This window comes from Anguilla anguilla, chromosome 4 (genome assembly GCF_013347855.1).
Source record: "Anguilla anguilla isolate fAngAng1 chromosome 4, fAngAng1.pri, whole genome shotgun sequence".
NCBI classification, from domain to species: Eukaryota; Metazoa; Chordata; class Actinopteri; order Anguilliformes; family Anguillidae; genus Anguilla; species Anguilla anguilla.
This window is the reverse complement of record NC_049204.1, coordinates 28,762,978-28,780,338: the sequence shown is the minus strand read 5'-3', so window position 1 is coordinate 28,780,338 and position 17,361 is coordinate 28,762,978. Positions and strand designations below refer to the sequence as shown.

At 45.8% G+C, this 17,361-nt stretch overlaps 1 protein-coding gene across 2 annotated transcripts in view; it reads left to right on the top strand.

Moving 5' to 3' along the window:
• dennd1b (DENN/MADD domain containing 1B) overlaps positions 1–17,361 on the top strand; it is a 96,317-nt gene that overhangs the window by 17,277 nt on the left and 61,679 nt on the right. For both annotated transcript variants that reach the window (XM_035413047.1, XM_035413048.1), the window contains exon 3: positions 8,221–8,264. In XM_035413047.1, the coding sequence (XP_035268938.1) occupies positions 8,221–8,264 (44 nt within the window). The remainder of the gene's footprint in view (positions 1–8,220; positions 8,265–17,361) is intronic.

The following is a 17,361-nucleotide window of genomic DNA, read 5'->3' as shown; positions in this document are numbered from 1 at the left end:
AACCCCACCGCAGCCATAAAATTTTGAGCCCACTAGGCATCCGAGGGGCTGGAAATGGACAAGCAGGAAGAGGATCAATGGATCAGCACAGGTTGAGATTCTAGAAGAACTTTTAGCGATTTGGACAGATGTTTTGCTGTGATCATTGCTTGTGTCTCGGCTTGTCACGGTGTTTGGTTTAACCGGTGGCATACGCTGCACGAGCCTATATGGTGCAGTTATCTCCACACCATCCATCCTGGTGCTTTGTGATTCCAATTTAAAAAATAAAATAAAAGTGCATTTACAGAGCTTTGTCTTTGATATTGTTAAACAAATATAAGTACATATTCGCCTATATTTATGTACATTAATGATCAGTACCATCAGATATAGCCAGTTCTCCTCAATTAGGCTATTAGGCAAGTAATAAAATTGTGCGAATTTTATTGACATTATTTAAAATAGTGGATGCGTGTAATCAGATGTCTACTGTTTAGATTATGGCCTTAGAGAGAGAATGGATTGGATATGTTGGACATGTTGGTTGTCATCCCCTCCACAACCATAGCAGGAAACATCCTTCGGGCAATTAAAAGTCACACTGATACCCAAATCTAGGCAGGTGATCTATGGGTCCCACTTCCTGCAGAGTTTGTCTCTGCAGGGACACCAGCTATTCACGGGGCCTGAGTGCACACAGAGGTCATGTTCCTGTTGATCTTAAGTACGAATGCAATCTGTGACACTTAATTGAAATCATTGATTTTTTTTTTTTTTTTTTGAAAATGGACAACAACACGGTGCGGTTTTTGTTTTGTTCCATGGAAAATATTTTTCCTGAAAGTGGAGATTACAGCTGGCTGGATTTAACGATTATTTATCTACAAATATCACCCCTGTTGTTAGAAGCAGAAATCAACGTCCATGCTTTTTATATTTATTCAGTAGCTGAACTGAATTTACCTCCTAACGTAATCATGCTTGGTCTCATTAGATAGGGACTAAATTTATGTGTCAAGCCATACTGAATCTGACTACCTTCAAACGCAGACTAAAGACTCATCTCTTCAGGCTGCACCTCTCCCCACCCCTCCCTAGCCTATAGTTTAGGTCAAAGTACCTAGTTAGGCTAATACGATTACGTTAGTTTTTATTTGGCAGGATTGTTTTTGTGTTTTGTCTGATTCTGATTAGGCAGATGTGATTTCAGTGCTAGTTTGTACTTGGCAGGATTGTTGTTTGCTGAACAGGTTACTCTACAGGGTTGGAGTCCTGATCTATGTGGTCACTTCTGGCACTACGATCTTTACTTCACTCTAGTGTGTTTCTTTTGCACCTCTGCACCTTGAACTAATGCACTTGTTGTACGTCGCTCTGGATAAGAGTGTCTGCTAAATGCCTGTAATGTAATACTGAGTAAGGTATTTAAGATGGGCACAGGAAAAAGTTGTGTTGTGTCGTAGTTGGTTATGGAGCCTCTCTAAATAACCGTTTGGTGGTTATTTTGGTGGTGGTTCCTTGGTTGTATGTTTTAAGATCATTTCCTTTGTTCCTGTGGTCGCTGAAATTGTAAGAGGTTAATAATCTGGCTACGTCTGGCTTATCGGTCTCCCACTATTTGCTGGTGATTTCAAATCAACGTCCTCCTTCATGTTTTCTGTTTTGTAATTTAACGTAGTGAGACTAAATTCAATAAATAATTCAGTTATTTATTCTTAAGACCTGATATTTATTCTTAAGACCTGATGTAGTGTGTTTTGACTTGTTGGTTGATTCCACCAGGTTACTGTCGACTGATTTATCAAGGAATTCAGCGATTTAATTGGTAATTGTTATGTTTAATAATAATGATGTTGAATCACATAGGCTATAATTTTTATATATGTTAAGTGAGGGTTCTAGCATGCAATACTACGTGTGTTCAGTATTCAGTGTTGAACATTTTAACAAGGGCACTGACTGTTGGAAACTGTATTTTTAATTCATTTTAACATTATTTATTAACCCTTGCTTCCGCGACAATGTACTCTTCGTTTTATGCGCTGACACTCATGGCAAATTTAAATGATCTCAAAGCACAGGTTTTGTTAGCCTTATTGCATGCTGAAAGCTACATACTGGTCAACAGTGAGTGGAGTATATTTTTCCTTTTAGTGTTGGTCTGCTTGGTGATTAAAACTCATTTTTCTGAATTGAATTTATTATTGAATCTGCTTAACAACATGTGAAGAAAAAAGCTGTATGTGTGCGTTTGTGTGCGTGTGCGTGTGTGTGTCCGTGTGCGTGTGTGCGTATATGCATGTGTGTGTGTGTGCATGTGTGTGCATGCGTGTGTGTATGCATGTGTGTGTGCGCGTGTGTGCATGTGTGTGCATGCGTGTGTGTGTGTGTGTGTGTATGCATGTGTGTGTGTGTGTGCGTGCGCACGTGTGTGTGTGTGTGTATGCGCGCACGTGTGTGCGTATGTGTGTGTGTGTGTGTGTGTGTGTGTGGGTGCGTGCGCGTGTGTGCATGTGTGTGCGTATGTGTGTGTGTGTGTGTGTGTGTGTATGCGCGCACGTGTGTGCGTGTGTGTGTGTGTGTGTGTGCGTATGTGTGTGTGTGTGTGTGTGTGTGTGTGTGTGTGTGTGCGTGTGTGCGCACGTGGCTTGGGGCGGTTCACAGACTTGCTGGGAACAGGACCAGGCTCAGTGGGCAGATCTCAGGAGAGCCAGCAGGGCCAAAGGGATTAACCAGCCCCAGGTCTGTCATGGTGACATTTCTCTCCTCTGGCTCAACAGCAGGGGTTGGGTTTACCCCCATAACCTTCAACTTTCAGCCTTAACCCATTAATCCCCTTTGTGTCTGTGGGGCGCGTCCCTTACACAGGCACAATATGGCAGCAGGAGTCTAGAAGAAATGATGCTTTGAGTCTTAAGGAGTTTACAAACAGACGCTGCGTATGGAAAATGCTATCAACGAGCAAAGGATCTTCCTCAGATTTCTTACAATTTTCTCTGATAGTGTATGAGTCTGTCTGCCGTTTTGTGTTAAGTTTTTTGAATTTCAAGATTATTAAAGTCAGGTTTCCATTTGGAGAGTCATCTTGCCTAATTAGATTGAATTTGATTTAAGAATATTTTGTCAGTCTTAGTACTGAATAATCAGGTGGTCAAACTGCGACCCCCCCCCCCCCCCCCCAGCAGACGCTACATGAACCTTCACTTCTGTCTGTGTAAATAATGTTTCATTGCACAGAGATCTGCACTTAACAGTGCACTAGTAAAAGTGTGCTCTTAACAAATACATTTTAATTAGCTTCCATAGAGGAAATTAATAGTATCACTGAATTCTCTGCGTGGTATAAATCATAAACTCTTCCTCATAAATAGTATTTATGAGCAATAATAAGATTGGGGCCCACCATTTTTTGGTTAATGAAGATTTATGTGGATATTAATCCCAGTAATGTATTTGTGGTCTTATGGCTGTAGATTTTGAATATTCAAATATTCGGTCTCATCGCTGCTAATTAGGGGCCGTATCTTCAACAGGGGAGAGCGTCGCTGTCCCGCACCAATACATTACAAAAGCAGCTCCAAGAGGCGCTGTCCTGATGATTGAGACTGAATGATATTTCCAGGCCAATTTGCTTCCCATGTTTTACAGGTTATTAGGAAGAGCGAGTGTGAACGCTCATTAATAGGGAGGCGTTCTCCGCGCGGTTTTTGGAGAGCGGGAGGTGTGGAATCCCGCCTTTCCCCGGTTTATGAATGTGCAGAAAGAACAGCCTTGCGTGTCAGGGGCCGCTGACTGTAAGACAATGAGAGCCCGGCGTGAGACTGCTCTCAGCCCCCTACCCCACCCGCACACCCCCCCCCCCCCTTCCCTCCTCGTGTTCGGGCCAGGAGAATCTTCCACACACGCATCTCGCCGAACGTACAGCTCCTCCTCTTAAACCGTCAGGCTCTTAAAACCGACCCCGTTCAGACCGTATGGAGTGAGACGCAGTCCAGTTTTAATCTGAATCCCTGCCTTTCCCGTCGAATTAGCAAAACATCAGCGCGTCCCTCAAGGGTTGTTATTTCCCAGACCCCCTGTTTGTCCTCGGTGGTATGATGAAGCGAGCGTGTCCTCGAGTGCGTGAGCAGTTTGGCTTGTAATGCGCGTCTCTGTGCTTTAGGGGGCTGGGGCTGCTGTCGCGGCCCTTCCCTGGCAGCGATTCTCATCCTCTCACCCATAAAATCAGCATAAAATTGACCTAACTCTGACAGATCAGATGGGCTTTCTGGGAAATAATCCCCGGGGAAAAAGGAAATTCTACCCTTTGTAGAAGTCTTTTTTTAAGACGGGGCGCGTGAAATCACGGAATCGGATTACGGAACGCTCCTTTGATTCCGTCCACTCTGTCCTTTAGCCGGGTTGTTCTTTTTTATCCCCCCCCCCCCCGCCCCCCTCCACCGGCGGTGAACGCGGCGTTTGATTCGCGCTCGCGGTTGGCGGGCACGGATCGGAACGGAACCGGACTGGCCGGGCTCGTTTGTCCGGCGCTCCGCTCGTTCGCCGCTCCCCCTCTCGCCCCGCCGTGGGCCGCCATCGTCCCGGGTGCTGGCTGGCGGAGTATTCGTCTTCGGTGACATTTCTGGGGTGGACCCTCGCCCGCCGTCGCCGCCACTGCTCGCTCGGTGCACATTTTGCTTAGGATCCTAAAGGGTACCTCCAGCTCTTGACCCGATGCGGAGTTTGGCTTCGCTCAACATCCTGCAGGGATTGCACCAAGCGCACGGCCATTAAGCACCGTGTCCCAACCTGGCTTCCCCGGAACCGGGTGGACGAGCGAATGAAGAATGCTGCACCAAGGCCCGGGACCCCACGGGCTACTTTTGTTTATGTGCATCAGTGAAAGTAGTTACTCAGGATGAGTTTGAGAAACGATAAGCAGATGGAGTGAAGAATTCTGATTTATGCTCTTTTAGCCGTAACAGAATAGTGATGTATTAATTTTAAAAAAGGCTAATTTAGTAGGGGCCAGGCGAGAAGGTAGACTAGAACTCGCCACCGCAGATCCATAAATTGAAACAAGAGAAGGCTTTTCTCTCGCCTTGTTTCTATTTAAAGGAGCAAAGGAAAAGATAAGAAAATCATATAGGCTGGCCTATATTGTGAAGAAAACTTAATCTGACAGTGCCATCATCCATCAGTATCCATCATTGGCATCATTAAAATATCCAAGCACTAGCCTTCTTTGGGTGCTGCTTGAGCCTGCAGATGTGTCCAGATGCTGCATTGGTAGTGTTGCATTTCAAAATGCTAATGTGTCAAAAATGACATTGTGAATTTGTTAATTTTTTGATAATGATACTTGAGAGGGCCTGTATTGTTTATGCCCATCAAATTTCTTGTGAGTCCATGTGGAGGCATAGATGTCTCAAAAGGTAATCATCATTTATGATGTGCCTGCTGTTTTAAACTAACGCACTTGCAGTCAGCCTCCTATTATCTGTACATGAGGTGGCACTTACAGTTTATTACAGTTTACCTTGTCGGTCTCAGTTTGTCCTAACTAAGGCTTCCAGAAAGTGTATCATGTTTTCTTGTGACCTGAACGCACTGGATGAGCTGCAAATGATGTTGGGTTTTGTAGTCCTTTGCGCTCTACCGCATCTTTGGCACAGCTGCATTAAAGAATGGCCACCGGACCATGGACTTGTCAGAAATACTGCAGTGTTGAACAGAAGCCCCGTCGGCTCATCGATGCCTTCAGAGTGGGGCAGATCCTGCATAATCCCTCAATGGTGATGAAACCTCGGTAACTGAGGCTGTCTTCGTGACTAGCCACGGCTCAGGTGTTCCGACTGAGTTAAGATGACTTTAAAGACGTGTTTATCTGTACAAAGGCAAAACCATCGGACCTACCCCACAGGACTACGTGCTTACTGCATTATGACTGTGTGCTGTTCTCATGTCCTCAGCCAGTACATTCAATGCACAAATGACTATACAGCTGCTACTTCTTCTTTTCCCAAAAGGCCAGTGATTTTGCTTGCTTATTTGTTTATTTACTGCAGCTAGCGCAATTAGTGAATATTGAATATGTTACCAATACCATCTCTTATCTTTGAGGAGTGAGGATCATCTCTTCTATGTAGTGGTGTGTTCTTGGTTTCTTGCAACACTTTGCAATCATGCATCTCGGGCCATCTTAAGTCAGTTCAGGAAAGTCATTAAAATTCTGTTGATATAGACAAATTGAAATTCAATGAATGAACTGAAAAACTCATCCACTGTGGAAATTTTTTCAATTCTGGAATAAAATTTCAACAGGCTTAAGTACCTGAATTGACTGGATTGAAATGGAACTGACTGGGCAACGCTGACTGTGGCATTTAAGAAAAGGGGAGGTCCGATCATAAAGAGGCAGCTGAGGAGCTCATGTTCTGAGCGGCCGGCGTGTAGAGCCCAGCGAGGTGTGCGTTTTGGGGCCTCTCGTTGGGTGGAGCACGCTGCCCTTCGGCTGGACGCCTGCTGCTGCAGCCGCTGCAGCCCACGCTGAGTCCCGCACTGAGTCACACAGGATGTCTGAGCCTCTGGGTTTGGGGTTTTGGGCGTGGTTTGGCCATTTGGGGATTTTCTGAAACGTGAGGTCACCGAAGCTTCCTGTCTGAGGAAAAACAAAACGGGAAATGACAGGCAGGCCATCCTTATTTGACGTGTAACTCTGCTACCAGTGACTCAGATCTTTGCCTGTTAATCTTGCGATTGTCCACAGAGATCTACAATAAAGCCATTATGCAGAAAAATGTTTGGATTGCAACTTTCGTATGTTATTACATTTCCAACCCTATTCTGCAGTCTGACTGAGGTTATATATTGTGCCTAAGCATGGTGACTATTACTTCCTGGGCTAATCCACCTCCATAGCTGACAGAAAGCTCAGCGAGTTATAAATTCACCATACATTGGCAGGGATTTATTTTTAGCATTTGTAATCAAAGCTGGATGTTTTGGTGCGGTCGTGAGGATCAGTTGTTGGCAGAGCTCGCAGCCGGGCCCTGCAGACGGATTGGTACATGTGGGCAGCGCTAGTGAGGCTGGCCTGAACCCGAGGGCGACAGTTCCCCCTCCCCCCCCCCTTCATTTGCCGTCCAATGCGGGGCTGAGCATGTCCATTTTCCTAATTTGGAACAGACAGTTGTCTGCCACTGCGGCCGTGCTCGTACACCAGCCCCACTGCCAATTCAGGAGAGTGTAGACATCCATGATTCTCCTTTAAAACGAGTGGCGTCACCAGCTGCTTCTTTTCACACCACAGAATGCAGCTAAGCTCCAAGACCTTTAATATTTGGCTTTAGGATGCAGCCCACGGGCACCCGATCGACCCGCAGGGGTCAGTATGTAGCGATGAATAGGAATCCATAACTGACTGAACCCTCCCATACCCTGGGCTTCACCCGATGGAGCTACCAGTCTACAGTCCAGATTCCAATCCAAGACCGTGAGAGGGCAGCAGCTTTTACTAGCGGCCTCTCTCTACACGACTCTCACACTAGGTCCCGCCAAACAGCTGCTCCCTCCTCACCCCTGTCACCTCAACTGCTGACTCGTAACTGTGCTAAAAAGCAGCATTCGTTTGCTGCAGTGGCCCTGTATTGAGTGGCCCCTATACTGAGTGGCCCCTGTACTGAGTGGGCGCTGTACTAAATTGCTCCTGTATTGAGTGGCCCCTGTATTGAAGGGCCCCTGTACTAAGCGGACCCTGTACTGAGCGGAGCGGCCCCGCAATGCTCCCACACAAAGTGGATTTGCACTCATGACAAATGGCGCCCATTTAAAGAGAGACCAGTAGCAGTTGAAATTCAGAAGCGCTTTGAAAAACAGAAAAGAACTGCCTGTTTTACTCTAGTGAGACATTAATGCACCTGTGTGTCATGCCTTAAATTGTGTTATGTCTTCTATCAATTCACCAAAAAAGGTGAACAAAATACTCTTTTTAATAAATATTTAAAATGTGTTTGTGTGTGGGTGGCTGTGGCTTCAGGGACATAGCGTATGTGTGTCTGTACAGAGAAGTGCATATATGTGAGTAAAAAAATAAATAATAACACACAGGCTATGTCTTTCAGCGGCTGGAGCTGCCGCTTGCCTGCTCGTATGACAAAACCACCCCTTCCCCCACCCTCCACATTAATATTTATGTCTCCTGAATGTTGTGTTGTGTTCTGCAGCCGCTGATTAATGCTGTCTGTCAATTATTTACAGATCCAGCGGTGTTGTGGAAGTTCCCCCAGGACTTCGGAGACCAGGTTGGAAACATAAAATGAACTTTTTTTATGTTAAAATACCCCCCCCCCCCTCCACCCCCACCCACCCCCCTCCCAGCCCCCCCCCCCCCCCCCCAGCAGCGAGCCGTGCCGAGGCGGACGGTAATGAAAAGCGGTGAGCGGGTCCTCAGTAACTGACGTACGGGTAATTATCATGCAGCCGTGACAGGAATGCTCAGCGACTCGCGGTGCCGGCGCTGGGCTCCTGACGGGGCGCGTTTGTTTAAAGCGGGGCTGTACGGGTGCGTCGCTCCCCCCTCTCATCTGACAGGGGATGGAGCCCGCATTGTTTTAGCAGGGCAATTAAGTCTTAAATATACCGGTTTTTTTTTCTTTTTTCGTTCTCTGTACTTCTCCACAAGCTAAATAAAGATCACGAAATAATGAATTGCTAATGTATGACAATCATGACCTTTTCCCATATAAGTAACTGTCCATGCAGAAAGGAAAGTTATATTTCTGCATACTTTCTCGATGTTATTCTTTGCTTTGAAAAAAAAAGTTTACTGTGCAGGACTACTGTGAGGTAGCTGGCCATTTACTCATGTCAGGAAAAGCCACCATTAGCGAACATACCTTCATGTTATTGCCACGTGGGCAATAACGTAAAGGGAAAATGAACGCTCGCAGGCAGCTCTGGGTTCGTTGTGGTCACAAGCAGTATTTTCTGAAGTGAGCATGAAAGAACTGGGGATGACTGTATTTCAGGCGTGAGTGTAATGCGAGGCTATATTTATATAGCAGTTTCTTGTGGAGCAGCCTTCTGGTTTGACACCTTTAGTGCGCGTCGACTTCCTTGAAAGGTCAAGCGGCCCTAGCGCAGCAGAGCCGGTCGGCCGCTGTCCGCCGCTGAGACGGAGACACCGGCGGGCTTCTTCCAGCCCTCGCCTTCGCGCTGCAGTTTGAGAAGCCAGACGGTTTTTATCCGGACTCTCAGGGCCTCGCGCCCCACAAAAAAAAACTATGTCCCGCTAGAAGAGACACTCTCAGCGCCCCGCGCGTGATTCGTCCTCGCCCCTCATCAAAGACTCGCCCACGCTGAGCGAAGGTGTGACTGCCGTCATTTACCCTTTCTTTTTTTCTTTTTTGTTTTTTTTTTCTGACGAGACGGCTGAGGTGGGGGGGTGAGACGGCCGTTTGCGAGGCGCGTACGAACGGATTGGCCTTTTCCACACGCGCATAAAGAGCTCATTCACTCGCCTCCTTACTGGGATTATGCCTCCGTCCCTTTTTTGTCCAGCCTCTCCTCTGTAGCCGGAGACGTCTTCTCCCCCCCCACCCCACCTCACCCCCCGCCCCCCACCCCCTTTTCCAACTTAGCCAGCATATGGCAGCAACAGACCCAAACCTCTACAGGGCTCTTTTGTTTATCTGGTTATTGTTGCCGAGCGTAATGACAGTTGTAGGCCGTAGATCGGGGCGGAGGGGTTAGCCTACCCCGGGGAGTGGAACGGGCGAGGCCGACAGAAGCGTGGATTATGGAAATATGGATTGATTTTTTTTTTTTCCCTTCCCTTTTTCTGCCGAGCGGCGCTGGCTACTCCGGTAGAATGGGGCTCAAAAGGGAACAGGCTGGGAGCTGGCACGCCGGGGCGCTGGAATATGAAGGGGACGCGGTCGGCCCCCGAGACTCTGATGTGTCCCGGTCACTCCCAGCTGCCGAGGAGAGAGAGAGAGAGAGTGAGAGGCAAAAAATTGCGAGATGACGATTTGCAAACGAAGCAGACAGATGGAAATTTGACCGTTTCCCCTCAGATCTCTTCCCAAAACCTGTGAAATGTGCGAGAATGAATTTCCCCTTGGCCGCTGGCAGTCGCATTCAGCAGAGGAAAAGAAAGTTGAACCTGTGAGAAAAGTAGCTTCACTTTCGGAGTTGATTGTTTTTTGGTCTGAATGGGCCTCCGTCATTCTCTCTCGCTCTCTCTCTCTCTCTCTTTCTCTCTCACTCTCTCTCTCTCTCTGTCTCTTTCTTTCTCTCACTCTCAAATTCAAGTTGCTTTATTGGCATGAAATACAAATGTAATTATATAACAATAACAACAACATAATCAACAACAGAAACAATATTAAATAAATAAATAAATAAATAAATAAATAAATAAATAAATAAATAAATATGTACATGCTCATATGTTTGGGTGGGTGGTCACTCACTGTCCCTCAGGTTATGACCAGCTAAACTGACCTGTGCCGCAATTGGAGCCGTTGGTCCTTACCCTAATATAATTGCACATTTTTCTTCTTTTAATAGGAGAATCAAATTATTTATAATTAGAGATAATTTTTGAAGATATATTTTAATCATTTGTAAATGTGTTGTGTGAGTAAGGAGAAAGTACTGTTTGTACATCTCTCTTTGTTTTTTCCTCTCCTGTCTTACAGTGACCACGTATTCGCTCTTCTTTTGGTAACCATGAGTTTTTGTATCTGCTATTTTAGGTTTCAAGCGTGTTTTGTCACGTAGCCTGTACTCGGTACTGATCCGTCTCTTTGCACCTCTGACAGAGAATAGATACTCTGCCAGTGTGTGTTTTCTGTTTAGTGTGTATTTTCTCTTTAGGGCCCATTGTTCCAATGGTCCAGATAGGGGTTTTTGATGTCTTTTATAATTTGACTCCAATGGGCAGTTGTGAAGCAGTGCTGATCTGAAGCTGGTTTGTGTTAGTGTCTGTTAATGTTAGTCTAGAGAGGTTTAGAACCAGCTGACTGAGGGGATACTTTTCTGGGCTGAGCTCTTGGGTTTGTAGTGTCATGAATTGTACCGAGCTCATTTTTAGATGTTCAATAAAATTTGATGCTCTTTTTTGAATTACAATTGTAAATCTGCCTAATTCGGCACTGCATAGGTACATTGTTAGGGGCATTTCTGTGTACTTTTCTATGTATGTTTTTTTTTAAGCTGCATGCTTCTCCCATTTACTACAGTCTTGCTGACTGAGTGGGCCCCATATTTCGCTTCTATGTAGTATAATAGGCTGAATGACACTGTAAAAGATTTTTGACCAGATTCTAATGGGAATGTTTATTTTATAGAATCTCCTATTAATTGCATAGGAAGCCCTGTAGGACTTTGAATGCATTCACTGCTAGGCCAAAGCTCCCTGACACACTGATTTTAGTGTGTGTGTTCTATGGCAGTGTTTCCTAGAGTAAAGAAGTAGGCCTATCTGCTTTCCTGAGAGCTGAGCTTTTTTTTGGAAGATCATAATCTTTGTCTTCTTCAACTTTGCTGTCAAGGCCCAGTTCTGACAGTATTGCTCCAGCAGATCCAAATCTCTCTCTCTCTTTTTGTCTCTCTCTCTGTCTCTCAATCTCTCTCTCTCCCTCCCTCCCTCTCCCTCTGTCTCTTTCTGTCTGACTTTCTCTCTCTCTCTCTCTGCCTCTCAATCTCTCTCTCCCTCCCTCTCCCTCTGTCTCTTTCTGTCTGACTTTCTCTCTCTCTATCTCTGCCTCTCAATCTCTCTCTTCCTTCCTCGCCCCCTGTCTTTCTCTCAGCCTCTTTCTCTATCTCTCTCTATCTCTCTCTATCCCCTCCCCCTCTTCTCTGGGCCAAGCTGAAGCTGTGAAGCTGTGGTAGTTCCAGCCTTATCAGGGCCATGCATCACGCTGTGAGCCGCTGGGTGTTGCAGCAGATGAATACAAATAGATGTGCTGCACTGTGGAAGAGCGAGAGGCAGCAGGTTCTTAAGGCCCGGCTCACTTTCCCTCTGCTTCTGAACAGGAAGTCCCTTCTCTTATCAGCGAGGCTGCATCAAATCATAAAGCTCATGAATCATTTAAATGCGCGCTTTTCTCTTTTAAGTAAGAAATATTTCAAACAACTTTTTGTGTGGTGCAAGGCTTCTTTGCAGTCTAGGTTGTCATTCGCTTCATGAAACGTGCCAGATACTTTTTATTTTATGAATAAAGCTGATTTGCCTAGTCACTGAATTGTCAAAGCTCTGTTTACGGCATAGGCCTGCTACTCTGGGTAAAATCAGTGTAGCCATTTTTGTAGATGTTTGTGGAAACCCTGTTGCCTGTACCTGAGGGTTTGTTTTCCCCGTTGCAAACGGAAGGTCACTGAATTCATCATGGAGAAGAGGTGTGGGTGTGGGGTTCGGAAGGTGCTAGTTGAATTCTTTAAAGGATTGTCATTTCTTCATTATCCGAGCGAAATGATTGGTTCAGGGAGACCGCTCCGACTTATTAGGAAGCGCTGCCTCGTCCCAGGGGCCTTAAAAGCAAATATTTGTCCGGTCTGACACCATGTTCAATCAAAGAGGTCTGAGCTGACACTTGATGATTGGTTGCCTCTCCGCATCGCAGGATATAGTGCACCACCCAGGGGAGGCTGGAGAAAATGATCTGGACAATATGGATTGTCAGTGCCGTGATGGCCATCTTTTTAAGGCTTTAACGCGGGGGCGCCCCTCGGAAAAACAGCGAGAGACGCGAAAATGGCGGGGGGGAGCGGGGGCGGGGGCTCGCCGTTCTCCTCGGCTGCACACTGACAGCAGCGGCCGACGCGGGCTGCCGCTTCCCTTTCTCCGGCAGAGGCTTCTCGGGGGTGTTAAGTGTCTGGGTAATGTGCGGACCCACCCCGGCGTGCTGGCCTTTGCGTGGAGTCCCCTCTGACGGCCGCTGTTGTTCATGGGTCTTGATTATGTTGACCCCCCCGGGTTAGCTTCCCGGGAGAAGGGGGGGAAAACGTTCTGTCCCCCCTCGCTCTTCCTTAACAGCAGGGCCCCCCGGGGTCTCGCGGCACGCCACGCCGAGAGGATCACGGCTGCCAGTTGCACATCTGCAGCCTCTTTGGGAACAGAGAGTGTGGAACGCTGGGAGCTTGGTCACAATGATTCTGCAGTTCCTTCCACCTTAATGGTTTCAGTACACTTATAGCGGGCCTTTCAGTTCCCTTTGAGCAAATGTGTGTTTAAAGGTGTACGTAAGGCACTATCTGTTAATGTTATTTTGTATCTCAAAAATACATTCATTTAATATCCTGCAGTATAATATTGACCTTTCTGTTTTCATAAATACCCTACCCCTTGGAGATTTGAAGATTGAAGGTGTTAGCGTTTTGCTGGGAAGGGTTTAGCACTAGCCGCTGCGGTGCTGGAGAGCAGATTGAGATGTGTGCACCTAAAGACTATACCTGTTTTTGCAACAATTTAGACCACACATGCTCAAAAGTATTCTTTCAGTGTCTGACTTTGGGCTGTTTGAATTGGATGGGAATTGAACTTCCTGTGATGGAAGTTCAACATTAATGCATGCTCTAGTCTGTTCTCATAAAGGCAAAGCGCTGTAGTGAAGAGGAAGTACTGTTGTTTTGTAGTCCCACTGCTTGTGCTGCATCTAATGTCATTTAGATGTTCATATTATAATGTCATTAACTTATTTTGTGCGTTTTTGGTTATTATTAGTTTTTGTGCTTTTCTTTGTCAGTTGAACAGTCTGGCATGCGTTTCATTTGAAACGTGCAGCCAGCTGCCCGTTCCGTTCGTTTTGTAGTCCGGCAGCTGAGCTGCACGGCTAAGGGCCAGTACCAGACCGCTGCTCGCCATAGCCGGTGCAGCCGAAGCTGCTGGAACACAGGCAGGCTGCAGGGGCTTGTTTAGGCCAAAGGAGGCGCTGTTGTGCGTGATGGGGCTGGGGTCATCCTGCTGAATGAAGTCCTCTCTCAAGCCTGATACTGTGGCAGATTGTGAGTCGTCCGATGTAACGTGACCACGGCGTGCACTGCCACATTTGGGAACACTGCATTGATGCGCTACTTTAGTATGTGCTACTTAATAATGTTCATCCATGCATCCGTTATCTATACCCACTTATCCAGGTCCCGGGGGTGTTCCCAGCGTGCATTGGGTAAGAGGCAGGAATGCACCCTGCACAGGCCGCCAATCTATTCCGGGCACACACACCATTCATGCACACTTCCGCCTATGGGAAAGTTAGTCTCCAATTAGCCTACCTGCAACGTCTTCTTGCTGTGAGATGGCACCCACTGCACCACTGTGCTGCCATAATACTTTTGAATCATAAATTGAAAATTAAATATCTATTTAGAAGAACCTCACAAAAGAAGTTGAAAAAAGGTGTGACCTAAAAGGACAATGTTTATGACTACATGAAAATTTGCTTGATTGTTATCAAAAATTGTTATTTAATTGAATATTGATGTTAGATAAGCATGTGTGCAACAGCAGTCCAACCTAAACTCATAGGCAGTGCTACAAAATGCAGATTTGTAGGTCTCATAATTGGATGGACCAAATGTCATGAAATCGGTTCCATATGCTGTGGGGTCAAGTGTCATTAAAAATACCAAATTTGGTTATAATCATTTTAGTGGGTGTGGCATGTGCTATTTTACCTTTAAACTTAGCTTGTAATTGGACAACTCATACGAAACTTGCTGAGCTCAACCGATACCCTGTTTGAAACATTTGTTCTAGGTTTAATGCAAATCCATTGATGGTAGGCCGAATGCAGCCAATTTTATCCTGTTAATTGCCACCTGCAGCTATATTTATTACTTTATTTGCAGTGTTTTTTTTGTTTGTATTGTAGCTTTTATATTTCACAGAGTTTCAGCTTTTTCTGTGCCCTGTGATGAAGCTTTTCACCCAGTAGACAGACAGTGTCAAAACAGATCATAGAAAACCTGCAGAAAACCATGGGGGTTTTCCAAAGGTAAACTGAAAAAACAGTCGGTTAAAGGCCAGTAAAGCACCCAGGGGTTATGTAGGATAACTTCCTACATCTGCTCTGTTGTTGAGCTGATGAAGCCAGAAAAGGGACAAAAATAGTCAATGGAGCTCTTCCCTGTTAAGTGTAATACAAAGCAAGTCCCCTGCCATAGTTTCATATTGCAAGCTGCATCCCACATCATATTCAGTACTTTGTAAGTTGCTTTGGCTGAAGGGTCTGTTGGAAAGTGCAGTGAGTATATGAAGTATTACATTTTGAATACATTTGACAGTTAAAGGAAGTTAATGGAAAGGCATCAGCACAGTTCTGCTGAAATGAATAGTGTCCTAGATTAGTCTATAAACTATAGCTTTGCTTAACGGACCCTGGCTTTACTTAAAGTTAACTTAGTTTTGACATTTATTGTGCAGTGTGGCATGATACTAAAGTGCTGCTAAAATATGAACTCTGTTCTACTTCACATTTTTTGTTGTATAAATTATAAGAAAATCACTGGGCTACACGGTCCATTCAGAATTGGCCCCAGTTTCTACTTCATAACTGGGCTCCTGTGAAAGCAACCAATCATTATGTCATTTGCATAAACCCAGCCTTAGTCAGCTTCTTCTAAGAATGATGTTATCACCTGCCTTTTCTTATTTTAGCATCTACGACCACAGAGTGTATACCGTTCCAAAGACAAAATCATTACATGTGCCCATGCACAGCTAACTCTGTTCCTAATAAACCTCTGGTGAGGCGCTATTCTTAAATAGCCACTAGCCTGAGATTGAAAAGCAGATTATAACTTTAGGTCCTAAAGTCCATACCATTATTGGACCGCAATGATGCTTAATTACTGCTAAGTTTAAAATTATCCCATAATCTAACATTATCTGACTGGCGCGCTATATAAATAAATAGGATATGATAGCTAGCTTTGTGGATGTTCTTAAAATGACACACACGTAACGTTATCTAACTAGCTAGCTCACGTTGATGGTTAGATATCGACTGTTCACTATTGATTTGTTACTCATTTTTGTGATTTTACCTGCCAGTGGATTATTCAGATCCTTGGCACACTTGTTAATCAAGGAAAATTAATGAAAACATGTTGAGACCAATGATCATTTTAAAGGGAAGTTTGCTACTGGTAATACCGGTATGAATGGTGATTTAGAGGGAAGCAACACCATTGTCGAAATAGTAATACCCTGACAAGCCTTTTTCTTTAGGAAAGCAATTCATATTCATTCACTTTGTGGAATGATGGAAAATGACCAAAAAATAGTATAATAGGGCATGTTTCAAAAATGCAAATCAGCTTAGGTGCTTGCTAATAAATCAGCTGGTTGTTGGCTGTCTATGTCTTTTTGGCTTGCATATCGATCGGTTAAGGTATTGATAAAAAATGTGCTTGCTTGCTATTTATCTGAGTGGATTTACCGTACCGGACTTTTATGTGAGTACCTTTTTACATTTCGCAATTCTTATTTCCTAGTGCGACTTTCAAGCCGGTTCACTTGTGGCTGCGTCCTTCGTTGATTTGGGGAATGTGCAGCGGTGTGTGCGCATCGTCTGTAGCACATCTAGCCAGCCAGGGACTCTTCCTGCTTCTGGGGTCCATTACGGATCTGCGCAGTCACCGCTCCAGTGCGCTGCTGGCACAGGCAGACCAGGGGAGCGGCTTAGGGACACTGAAGAAGGGACTGTCCTGCTGAATGCAGCCTTCCCTCCATGGGAGACATAATAGCCTGGCTCTGGGGTAGTTTCGCCCAAGAACCTTCTAGATCAATGTCTCTTTTTTTCCCCCCCACTGTGGTTCTAATTTAAAAAGATTTTTATTTTATTTTGGTAAACATCAGCAGGACTGTTTAATCTCAGTTTAGTAAAGTTTACCAAAGAAATACCACAAAAAACAGGCGATATCAAGCTCTGGCTTAAAGCTTATTTTGGGCCAAATGCATTGTCTAATGATTATTTTCTTCAGGACAATCCTCCATTGTAACGAGGGGGTTCTCTCTCTCACGGTTTTCTGTCCAGCAGGGACAGTGCTATGCCTTTATGATGTCAATCCAGCTCTAATAAGAGGCCGTTCCTCCGTTTCTGGCCGCCCTCGGAGATGAGCTCACAGCGCACCTCCAGACGTCTTTCGCCGCCAACGCCGTACCGCAGCGGGCTCCGCGATGAGAGAAAACCGCACGGCGCCGTTACCGAGCGCGGGCGTGCGGGGGGGGGGGGATCCCGCCGTGACGCGGCGCTTAAAAACAACCGAAAGCAGACAACAAGGAGCGGCGGGCCGAGTGCGGCCCGAACCGCGGGCGCGGGAACAACCAGGGGCCCGTTGTTGTTCTCCGCCTCGCTGCTAGCCCGCGCGCTCGCAGCGGATCCGCGCGGCGGC